The following is a 13,032-nucleotide window of genomic DNA, read 5'->3' on the forward strand; positions in this document are numbered from 1 at the left end:
ACATATCTTAAGGATACCACTACATTCTTAACAAAACTTAGAGAAGCACAGGTTACCCCGGGTGAATGCTGGTTGTGCACGGCAGATGTGGTTAGCCTGTACACCAGCATCCCCCATGATCGGGGCCTTAAAGCGGTTAGAACGCTGATAGGTGGTAATCCGAAGTATACTGGTCCTGATATTGATTTTTTTATGTCATTGCTTGAATTAACGTTAGTTAGAAATTATTTTCTTTTTAACAATGAATTTTTTAAGCAAGAAAGAGGTTGTGCGATGGGATCTTGCGCCGCACCGGCATATGCTAATGCTTTTATGTTCGGTGTGGAGCATGATCTCTTTTTTTCAGACATTCGATTTAAGACAAATATCGCCATGTATACTCGTTACATCGACGATATCTTCATCCTATGGACAGGTTCCCGAGAGGATTTCGTTGAGATGATGCAAATGGTTAATAGGATGGATAGTGCCATCAAATTTACTTTTGACATTCAGTCATCTAGTATCCATTTTTTGGATGTGGAAATTAGACAGGAGGGGGGTCACTTTAAAACCAGTGTCTACAGAAAACCCACGGATGTTAATAGTTTATTGCTTTCTTCTAGCCATCATCCGAAGGCATTGAAGAATGGTCTGCCATATTCACAGTTCCTGCGGGTGCATCGCATCTGCAGTGACCCTGTGGATGAGAAGGAGCAGATGGATTTGATGACCATTAAATTTCTGGAAAGGGGCTACAGTAATATTCTTTTACAGACGGCTAGAACAAGGGCCACATTAGAACCTAAAATCCCTAGTAAAAAGACCATACATAATAAGGGAGCACAGAATGCAGTTGTATGTGTCACTAGCTTTACCACCGCTAGCCAACGTCTGACAGATACTGCTAAGAGTATCTGGCCCATTATACAGTCAGATCCTGACATGTCTAGCCTCAAGACCAGCAGGTATCTTCCATGTTATAGGAGGGGTAATAGCATTAGGGATAAGGTAGTACACAATGATGTCTCCTCATTCTCTGTCCCCCCTACCGTAACCTTCCTTTCCAAGAAACCTGGCAATTATAAATGCACAGGTTGCACTACTTGTCTCTATCTGGAGACTGGTGATTACATATTACATCCTCATAATGGTCACAGAATCAAGATTAGACAGGTTTTAACCTGCACCAGTAAATTCGTTATTTATTGCATCCGGTGTCCCTGTGGGCTCCTTTACATAGGCAAAACCACTTGTCAGTTCAAAGAGAGAATGTCACAGCACAGAAGTGCAATCAAGCAAATTTTGGAGGGCAAGCATATCGATCAGCCGGTGGCCAAACATTTTAAACAGTACCAGCATGGTTTGGCCACCTTACGTTATAAAATGTTAGAGAAGGTTCCATCCTCCAAACGGGGAGGTGACAGGCATAAAATTCTCTTGCAGAAGGAAGCCCGCTGGATACACCGGTTAAATACGGTGTCACCTAACGGGCTGAATGAAACTCTCTCATTTGCTTGTTTTTTGTAATTCTTTATTTGCTGCATTTATTATAATCTGCATCTGACATAGATTATTAAGGTGTACATCAGGTTATTTACAAGCAGCATCTACACGCCTCATGATATACATTTTTTTATGTCCCAAGCTGCTATATTTGCATTGTGTTTGCTCCCTTTAAACAGTGTTATTGTCCGGACCAAGGGGCCAACCCTCTGTGTATATGTTACTATGGTGATGGGATATGCGCACACCGGTATGCGACGCCAGCAGGGCAAGGTTGTCCATGGGCAATGACGCAACCGGAAGTAAGTCTCCGTGTGAACCGGGGACGCCGCACGTGTGGTGATACTCTGTTTGTATAAAGGTAAGCTTTTGTATTATTTGTATTGTGACTTCTGATGACGGTCGAATAAAGACCGAAACGTTAAGCTACACTGATTTGAGTCTGCTCATTTCTTGGTGTCCATACAAGACCGTGAGTGCCACCAGCATCCATTCTCTACATTATGTATATATATATATATATATATATATATATACATGCAGACACACTAGTTTTACGGACGCAGCATATACTGGTCACCTCAGTCCCAACCCCCATGATTGGCTCCACCCAGTTCTGGAAACCGCCCCATGCAAATCCTGCGTTTACCACTGGATTCAGACGCATTTTGGCAAAACCTCCCTGAAAATTTTCGGGTGTGTTTTGGATTCGGGTGTTTTTTAAAAAAAAAACCCCTCAAAAACTGCCTAAATAATAGAAGTTGGGGGTAATTTTGATCCCATAGTTTTATTAACCTCAATAACCATAATTTCCACTCATTTCCAGTCTATTCTAAACACCTCCAAATATTATTTTTAGTCCTAAAATTTGCACCGAGGTCGCTGGATGACTAAACTAAGAGACCCAAGTGGCCAGCATAAACACCTGGCCCATCTAGGGGTGGCACTTCAGTGTCAGACAGGATGGGACTTAAAAAACTGTCCCCAAACATCACATGATGCAAATATAAATAAATAAAAAAGAGGTGCAAGATGGAACTGTCCTTGGGCCCTCCCACCCTTATGTTGTATAAACAGGACATGCACACTTTAACAAACCCATCATTTCAGCAACAGGGTCTGCCACACGACTGTGGCTGAAATGACTGGTTGGTTTGGGCCCCCACCAAAAAAGAAGCAATCATTCTCTCCTTGCACAAACTGGCTCTACAGAGGCAAGATGTCCACCTCATCATCATCTTCCAATTCCTCACCCCTTTCACTGTATACATCCCCCTCCTCACAGAGTATTAATTTGTCCCCACTGGAATCCACCATCACATGTCCCTGTGTATTTTCTGGAGGCAATTGCTGGTAAATGTCTCCACTGAGGAAGTGATTATAATTCATATTGACGAACATCATCTTCTCCTCCTTTTGTGGAAGTAACCTCATGCGCTGATTGCTGACAAGGTGACCAGCTGCACTAAACACTCTTTCGGAGTACACACTGTAGGGGGGGTAACTTAGGTAAAATAAAGCCAGTTTGTGCAAGGGCCTCCAAATTGCCTCTTTTTCCTGCCAGTATACGTACGGACTGTCTGACGTACCTACGGTGATGTTGTCACTTATATAATCCTCCACCATTCTTTCAATGGTAACAGAATCATATGCAGTGACAGTAGACGACATGTCAGTAATCGTTAGCAGGTCTTTCAGTCCGGACCAGATGTCAGTTTTCGCTCCTGACTGCCCTGATCCTTTTCCTGGCAGCTCCAGTGGTGGTAGAAAATGATGGAGGAGCTGTTGGCGAGTCACGTTCCTCTTGACTTGACAAGTGTCTCACCAGCAGGTCTTTGAACATCTACAGACTTGTGTCTGCCGGAAAGAGAGATACAACGTAGGCTTTAAACCTAGGATCGAGCACGGTAGCTAAATTTAGTCCTCTGATTTCAACAGATTGACCACCCGTGAATCCTGGTTAAGCGAATGAAGGGCTCCATCCACAAGTCCCACATGCCTACCGGAATCGCTCCGTTTTAGCTCCTCCTTCAATCTCTCCAGCTGCTTCTGCTAAAGCCTGATGAGGGGAATGACCTGACTCAGGCTGGCAGTGTTTGAACTGACTTCACGTGTGGCAAGTTCAAAGGGTTGCAGAACCTTGCACAACGTTGAAATCATTCTCCACTGCGCTTGAGTCAGGTGCATTCCCCCTCCTTTGCATATATTGTTGGCAGATATATAGGCATGAATGGCCTTTTGCTACTCCTCCATCCTCTTAAGCATATAGAGGGTTGAATTCCACCTCGTTACCACCTCTTGCTTCAGCTGATGGCGGAGCAGTTTCAGGAGTGTTTGCTGGTGCTACAGTCTTCGGCACGCGGTGGCTGAATGCCGAAAGTGGCCCACAATTCTTCAGGCCACCAACAGCATCTCTTGCATGCCCCTGTTGTTTTAAAAAAAAATTCTGCACCACCAAATTCATTGTATATGCAAAACATGGGACGTGCTGGAATTTGCCCACATGTAATGCACGCACAATATTGGTGGCGTTGTCCGATATCACAAACCCCCAGGAGAGTCCAATTTGGGTAAGCCAATCTGCTATGATGTTCCTCAGTTTCCGTAAGAGGTTATCAGCTGTGTGCCTCTTATGGAAAGCCGTGATACAAAGCGTTGCCTGCCTAGGAACAAGTTGGCGTTTGTGAGATGCTGCTACTGGTGGCGCCGCTGGTGTTGTAGCGGCATGAGGTAATACATCTACCCAGTGGACTGTCACAGTCATATAGTCCTGAGGCTGCCCTGCTCCACTTGTCCATATGTCCATGGTTAAGTGGACATTGGGTACAACTGCATATTTTAGGACACTGGTGACTCTTTTTCTGACGTCTGTGTACATTCTCAGTATCGCCTGCCTAGAGAAAATGGAACCTAGATGGCATTTGGTACCGGGGACACACTACCTCAAGAAATTTTCTAGGTCCCTGTGAACTAACGGTGGATACCGGATGCACGTCTAACACCAACACAGCTGCCAAGGCCTGAGTTATCCGCTTTGCAACAAGATGACTGCTGTGATATTTCATCTTCCTTGCAAAGGACTGTTGGACAGTCAATTGCTTACTGGAAGTAGTACAAGTGGTCTTCCGACTTCCCCTCTGGGATGACGATCGACTCCCAGCAGCAACAACAGCAGCGCCAGAACAGTAGGCATTACACTCAAGGATCCATCGGAGGAATCCCAGTCAGGAGAGGACTCGTCAGACTTGCCAGTGACATGGCCTGCAGGACTAATAGCGTTCCTGTCTAAGGAGGAAATGGACACTGAGGAAGTTGGTGGTGTGGTTTGCCCTGGGAGCTTGGGTTCAAGAGGAAGAAGGCATTTATTTGTCAGTGGATTGCTTCCGCTGTCACCCAAAGATTTTGAACTTGTTAATGACTTCTGATGAATGTGCTCCAGGTGACGTATAAGGGAGGATGTTCCTAGGTGGTTAATGTCCTTACCCCTACTAAAAACAAATTGACAAGGGCAACACACGGCTTGACACCTGTTGTCCGCATTTCTGCTAAAATAATTCCACAGCAAAGAGGTTATTTTTTTTGTATTTTGACCAGGCATATCAATGGCCATATTCATCCCATGGACAACAGGTGTATTCCCGGGTGTCTGACTTAAACAAACCACCTCACCATCAGTATCCTCCTTCTCAATTTCCTCCTCAGCGCCAGCAATACCCATATCCTCATCCTGGTGTACTTCAATAGTGACATCTTCAATTTGACTATCAGGAAATGGACTGTGGGTGCTCCTTCCGGCACTTGCAGGGGGCATGCAAATGGTGGAAGGAGCCACCTCTTCCCGTCCAGTGTTGGGAAGGTCAGGCATTGCAACCGACACAATTGGACTCTCCTTGGGGATTTGTGATTTAGAAGAACGCACAGTTCTTTGCTGTGCTTTTGCCAGCTTAACTCTTTTAATTTTTCTAGCGGGAGGATGAGTGCTTCCATCCTCATGTGAAGCTGAACCACTAGCCATGAACATAGGCCAGGGCCTCAGCCGTTCCTTGCCACTCCGTGTCGTAAATTGCATATTGGCAAGTTTACGCTTCTCCTCAGACGATTTTAATTTAGATTTTTGGGTCATCATTCTACTGAACTTTTGCTTTTTGGATTTTACATGCTCTCTACTATGACATTGGGCATCGGCCTTGGCAGACGACGTTGATGGCATTTCATCGTCTCTGCTATGACTAGTGGCAGCAGCTTCAGCACTAGTTAGAAGTGGATCTTGATCTTTCCCTATTTTACCCTCCACATTTTTGTTCTCCATTTTTTGATGTGTGGAACTATATGCCAGTAATATTATTATTATATCAATAGCAATGGCCTACTGTACTGTACTACTATATACTACTCACAACAATGCAGCACAGATATGGATACTTGTGGGTAAATTTACTAAGATGAAAGTTATTTTTAAGATGGGATGTTGCTCATAGCAACCAATCAGATTCCAGGTATTATCTTCTAGAAGGTGATAGATAAATGAGAAGCAGAATCTGATTGGTTGCTATAGGCAACATCCCATCTTAAATAGAACTCCCATCTTAGTAAATTTACCCCTTGGAGTGACACAGAGCTGCAAGATACAGCAATGGCCTACTGTACTGTACTACTATATATACTGGTGGTCAACAAAATGCTGCACTGCACTACTATATACTACTCACAACAATGCAGCACAGATATGGATACTTGAAGTGACATGGAGCTGCAAGATACAGTAATGGCCTACTGTACTGTTCTACTACAGGTGGTCACCAAAATGCTGCACTGTACTACTATATACTGCTCACAAAAATGCAGCACAGATATGCATACTTGAAGTGACACAGAGCTGCAAGATACAGCAATGGCCTACTGTACTGTACTACTATATACTGGTGGTCACCAAAATGCTGCACTGTACTACTATATACTGCTCACAAGCACAGATAGGGAAAGTTGAAGTAACACAGAGCTGAAAGATGCAGCAATGGCCTACTGTACTACTATATACTGGTGGTCACTAAAATGCTGCACTGTACTACTATATACTGCTCACAACAATGCAGCACAGATATGGATACTTGAAGTGACACAGAGCTGCAAGATACAGCAATGGCCTACTGTACTGTACTACTACTGGTGGTCACCAAAATGCTGCACTATACTACTATATACTACTCACAACAATGCAGCACAGATATGGATACTTAAAGTGACACGGAGCTGCAAGGTACAGCAATGGCCTACTGTAATGTACTACTATATATACTGGTGGTCACCAAAATGCTGCACTGTACTACTATATAGTATATACTGGTCACACAACAATGCTGCAGATATTGATCACTGATCAGGATACTGTCTAGAACGGAGTCTGACACGGAGCTGCAAGATACAGCAATGGCCTTCTGTACTGTACTACTATAATATACTGGTGGTCACCACAATGCAGCACACTGAGCACAGATATTTGCAGCACACTGAGCATAGATATTGAGCTTTTCAGGCAGAGAACATAGCCACATCCTCTCCGATCAATCTCCAATGCACAAGTGAAAATGGCGGCGACGCGCGGCTCTTTATATGGAATACGAATCTCACGAGAATCCGACTGCGGGATGATGACGTTCTGCCTCGTTCGGGTTAACCGAGCAAGGCGGGAAGATCCAAGGCTGCCTCGGACCCATGAAAAACACGTGAAGTTTGGGGGGGTTCGGATCTCGACGAACCGAACACGCTCATCTCTACTTTCAACGTGTAATGGAACATTGGGACATCATAACTTCGAAATGGTCCTGCTGTACTTAGATGACGTTAAAATCTTATCAAAGAATTATGAAGAGCATCTCAGACATCTAGAGAAGGTGTTCAAGCAGCTCATCAAATTGGGGTTAAAACTTAAGCTGGCAAAATGTCATCTACTCAAACCAAAGGTCCAATAATTGGGACATATTGTCAGCGCTGAGGGTGTCAAACCAGACCCAGAGAAGATACGCGTGGTACAAGAATGGCCCATACCAAAGACAGTGAAGGATGTATGGAGTTTTCTGGGTTTCGTGGGCAATTACAGATGGTTCGTGCAAGGTTATGCTAAACTGGACGCTCCATTGCATGAATTACTGCGCAGCACGTCTGGACCGGAAAGGTGGAGTTCGTCTTTAATTCTATGGGGTGAAGATGCCTTTGAACTACTCAAGACATCTCTGGTAACTGCTCCCCTACTCGCCTATCCAGATTATGAGAAGCCTTTCCAAGTCTATACAGATGCAAGCCACTGGGGTTTAGGCGCCATATTATCACAGATGCAAGATGGCCTGGAAAGGGTAATAGCATAAGCCAGTAGAGGCCTTTGTAAAACAGAGTGAAACAGTAAGAACTACAGTACCTTTAAGTTAGAGCTCCTTGCTCTTATATGGGCCATTACAGAGAAGTTCAAGAATTACCTGGCTGCTTCCCTGGTAGTTATCATGACCGACAATAATCCATTGGCTCATCTGTCCAATGCACAATTGGGAGTACTCGAACAATGTTGGGTATCCCGCTTGGCCAACTTTCGATACACAGTCACCTACCGGAGCATAAAGGTGAATGGGAATGCTGACGCCCTATCCCATCTACCCGTCACTGACCTTCCTGAAGTTGAAAAAGATGATGCTGAGGACGTTGAGATCCCGGTGTTCCATCCTGTGAACGGAGGATGGATCATGACATCTGACCCAGTCACTGCTGAAGCCCCTGTACGACCCGAAAGTCCTCCTCCTGCTTTACCCACATTGGAGTGGATAAAAATCCAACGAGAAAGCCCAGTTTTGAACAAGCTTATGGGCCTTACCCAGCAGAAGCACCCACTGAATAAGACGCAGCAGGCTGAAGCTGACCCAGAATTAATCAAATTATTGAGACACCGAGACCGCATCCGGGTAAGGCAAGGGCATATAATCTGTAGCAGCCTTGACCCCAGCACACACCAACCTATTACGCAAGTGGTAGTTCCAAAACGTCAGGCTACCCTTCTGCTTGAGGCCTATCATGATAAGTCTGGACACTTCGGTACCCAGAAAACTGAGACAGTGTTACGAAAAAAGGTACTTTTGGGTTGGAATGAGGGAGAACATTGAGAAATGGTGCCGTGACTGCATACCTTGCAACATCAAAAGGCATCCGGACAACAGCCAAAAAGACCTCTTATATTCCATTAGAAGCTGACGCCCCCTGGAGATCGTCACCCTAGATCACGTAAAAAATTAGAATCCAGTAGTACTGGATATCAGTACGCGCTAACCATGACAGATCATTACAGCAAGTTCCTTGTCGTTGTTCCTACAAGAGACTTAACTGCAAGAACCACGTCCGAGCTTTTCTTGAAACATTTTGTAAGACCCTATGGATACCCTGACCGAATCCTGACCGACCAAGGCCCAGTCTTTGAATCACAGCTGTTTAATGAACTTTGCACTCTATACGGTTGCCTAAAAGTAAGGACAATGGCCTACCACCCACAGGGGAATGGGTTATGTGAAAGAGCAAACCGGACCATCATTGGAATGCTCCGTAGTCTATCTGTGGAGAAACGTACCCAATGGCCTACCCTTCTCCCTGAAGTTAACTACTTATATAATAAAATTGAACACTGTTCAAACTGGTTCACACCCTACAACCTAATGTTCGGCAGGCAGGGTAAGCTGCCTAGAGATTTGGAATTGAACCCCGTTGTGATCGACCTAGTAGATCCCCGAGTTGATTGGGTACGGGAACACCAGTAGTGAATTGAAACAGCTAGACGGATTGTAGAGCAGAGGATGGAGGCAGCCCACCAACGGCAAGGAAGAGCTTATAATGCCAATGCTCGGCCCCTTCCTTTACTTTAAGTTGACAAGGTCTGGTTGAAAAAGAACCATCGCTCTAGCAAACTTGATGCCATGTGGGAGGATGTTCCATACATCGTGGTCAGTGTTCTAGCTGGTAATAACTATACCTATCAGATCCGTCGTGGTCAAGAAGGACCATTTAGAACTGTATCCCACGAGCAACTAAAACCTTGCAATATGGAAGGAGGATTTGGCTTTGGCAGAAGGGCCGGCAACCCCAGGAGATATTCCCTTACACGATCCCATAGAGCTTCTGTTGTTCATGGGCGGTACCGGTCCGCCGAGCTCAATAAGAATCATGGCCCCAGAAGCCATACCCCGGCAAATAGAAGGTCAAAACGAAGCACTAGAGGCATATTACCTCTACGGTTCCATGATTGAGATACTTTCAGATGTACCTGTAATTGCTGTGCTTGTAAATGTACGCCCGAGTGACCCAGATAAAAATTTATAAGATGCATGAGGACACGCATGGTTCAAGGGGGGGGCACATGTAATACGCTGTAATTTATAACCAGTTTATTTGGTAATATTGAGGAAATGCTAAATTAACTAGTAAAATATATATATTTGTATAAATAAGTAAGAAAATAAACTTTAATAGCTGGTAGAGTATAAGTGGCCGTCACGGAGGGGAGTTAGAGCCGACTGGACTGACAGCACCATTGAACACAGTGGGCGCATGGCAGGAATGTTCTCACCCACGTCGTACCCACCGCCGACGGGGCGCCGCTCCTGCCCCTCAGTGTCTACCTTCAATTTAGCACTGGCCCGTGAACCAATCAGAGCTCGCGGACCGGCAGCCAAGGCTCCTGATCGGCACTGAATTGATTGGATTGGCACTGAATTGAAGGTAGACACCTGCACCACCACCGGAGACTGAGGGACAGGAGAGGCGCACGCTGCGCTCTCCTCCCCTCACACACAGGAACAGGACAGCAGCGATGAGCAGCAGGGGAAGGGGGGGCATGTGTACCTTGCACTGGGGGCATATCTGGCACTGTGGAGGCATTTCTGTATCTGGTACTGGGGGCATATCTGGCACTGAGGGGACATGTTTTTCTGACACTGGGTGCATATCTGGCACTGAAGGGACATGTGTATCTGGCACTAAGGGCATATCTGGCACAGGGAGCATATCTGGCACTGTGGAAGCATTTCTGTATCTGGTACTGCGGGCATATCTGGCATGGTGGGGACATGTGTATATGGCACTGAGGCATATCTGGCACTGGGGGGACATGTTTATCTGGCACTGGGGGCATTTCTGTATCTGGTAATGTGTATCTGGCACTGTGGGGCAATTTATAACTGGCACTGAGGGGCAACGTGTATCTGGCACTATTGGGGTCATATGTGTATCAGCCCCTCCCCCATATGAGTATCACGCCCCCATTTCCATTGGCCATGCCCCATGTGACATTTGGCCAAACCCATTTTTTTGTGCACACACACAGTACCTATAAGAATTTTTTTTTCGACTTGCACCACTGGCAGGACTGCAAAATTAGCAGCCCAGCAATCAGATCTGAATGACCCCCCTAAGCTAGAGGAATAGCCACTGGGTTTTTATACCAAATATTGGCCAACTTTCTCCTGAGTGATCTAGTTTTCCCCAATCCCGGGCAGTGCAGTTTTGTACTATGGGGGTCATTCCAAGTTGATTGCTAGCTGATGTTGTTCGCTGCGTAGCGATATTTTTTAAATAATGGCTAAACTGCGCATGCGTATGCTCCGCAAAGCACACGTGCGTCGCACAGGTACGAAGGGCATCATTGCTGTGCAATAGTTTTAGCGACGATTCCATTCGCACAGCTGGTCGCAAGGTGATTGACAGGAAGAGAGCAGTTATAGGTGTCAACTGACCGTTTTCTGGGAGTGTTTGGGGAAATGCAGGAGTGTCCAGGCATTTGCAGGGCGGGTGTCTGACGTTAAATCCGGGACCTTCGTCGCTGGATTCATCGCACAGAATAAGTAATTGCAGGGCTGGTCTTGTTTTGCACAAAATATGTTTGCAGACCTCGGCTACACAGGCGTTCGCACACTTGCAAAGCGATAATACACTCCATCGTGGGCGGGGACTATGCGTATGCACGGCTGCTAAAAGTAGCTAGCGAGCGATCAACTTGGAATGAGGGACTATATTTCCAGTGCCAGAACAATGCTGTACTATGGCCTGTGCTGGCCACGCCCCCAATGCACTTCCAAAATTATGTCATCATGATGTCATGAAGGGGGCGAGGCCACTGGTACAGGTAAGAGCAGCACCACCCAAAGCCTACAGACTGTAGGGTGCCGGCCTGGAGTGTATAAAGGAGATGCTGCTTGCACAGCCCTAGTTTCAGCCCTGCATATCACATCTTGTATATTTGCATTTATCAGGTTAATTATGTATTAAATAATTACAAATGAAGCTTTAATAAATGATACAAAAATCGTATTATCATTGATATCACAGAGTACACACATCTACTGTATATCCTATTTTTACCTGCAATGACCAGCTCTGTGCTTGTTCTGCTTGTGAATGTTCCATTGCTGGTGGTCACCCTGCAGCAGTAATGGGTGTAAGAAGAGCTGTCATATCTATGTATGCGCAGTGAGACATCTGTGGGGAAACTGACCAGTGAGTACCGCTCATCTCTGCGTCGCTGGTCCAAGGTGTAGAGTTCATATGTATTATATAAGCAAAGCTCATTGTCTCCTCTATACCAGGTGACTTTCTGTGCTACCCCTGTGGCCTCCTGCGGGTAATGACAGGGGATGGTGATCTCTTCTCCCGGAACAGCTACCAACTCATCCAGCTGAGATATGGACCTGTCACCTACACAGAGAATACAATGAGTACTGATTAGCAGAGTTTCCACATTTCAGAGATTCCACCTGACAAATGGTTTCATGACCTGATTTCCTCAGAATTAGACAAATGATTATCAACCACCTCTACTGGGAGGCTCATCATCGTCATCATCATCAGAAGCAGTAGAAGATGTCACGTGTCTACAGCTCTCGGCACCTTGGTACTTACTCTTCCTGGACTCTACTTGAGGAAATGTCAATGACTATTAGGGGCAGTATGGTTGGTGTAGTGGTTATTATTACTAACTCACAGCACTGAGTTCTTATTTCAACTCTAACTATATATGTGTGTGTCCATGTGACAAAGGATACAGCTCCTCTGGGGCGGGGACTGATGTGACTGACTGAAGTATTATCTGTAATAACTGGCAGTAATAATAATAATAATAAACAAATATTAACACTTCAATCTCTGAGTATCTGTGTAATAATCTTTGGACTAAACACAGATAATGATCTATGCTCCATGGGGCTAATTCAGACATGATCGTAAAAGCAAATTTGTTAGCAGTTGGGCAAAACCATGTGCACTGCAGGGGGAGTAGATGTAACATGTGCAGAGAGAGTTAGATTTTGGTGGGGTGTGTTCAAACTGAAATCTAAATTGCAGTGTAAAAAGAAAGCAGTCAGTGTTTAACCTGCACAGAGACAATATAATCCACCCAAATCTAACTCTCTCTGCACATGTTACATCTGCCCCCCCTGCAGTGCACATTGTTTTGCCCATTAGCTAACAAATATACTGCTGCGATCAGGTCTGAAATACCCCCCATGTTTGTAATGAGTGAAAGTG

At 45.3% G+C, this 13,032-nt stretch overlaps 1 protein-coding gene across 1 annotated transcript in view; it reads right to left on the bottom strand.

Annotated features, from left to right (window-relative positions):
* The window catches only part of LOC134934208 (uncharacterized), a 76,662-nt gene that overhangs the window by 28,576 nt on the left and 35,054 nt on the right, over positions 1–13,032 (bottom strand). The window contains exon 4 of the mRNA XM_063929696.1: positions 11,872–12,204. Within this exon, the coding sequence (XP_063785766.1) occupies positions 11,872–12,204 (333 nt within the window). The remainder of the gene's footprint in view (positions 1–11,871; positions 12,205–13,032) is intronic.

Source organism: Pseudophryne corroboree, chromosome 6, assembly GCF_028390025.1.
Source record: "Pseudophryne corroboree isolate aPseCor3 chromosome 6, aPseCor3.hap2, whole genome shotgun sequence".
Taxonomy (NCBI): Eukaryota; Metazoa; Chordata; class Amphibia; order Anura; family Myobatrachidae; genus Pseudophryne; species Pseudophryne corroboree.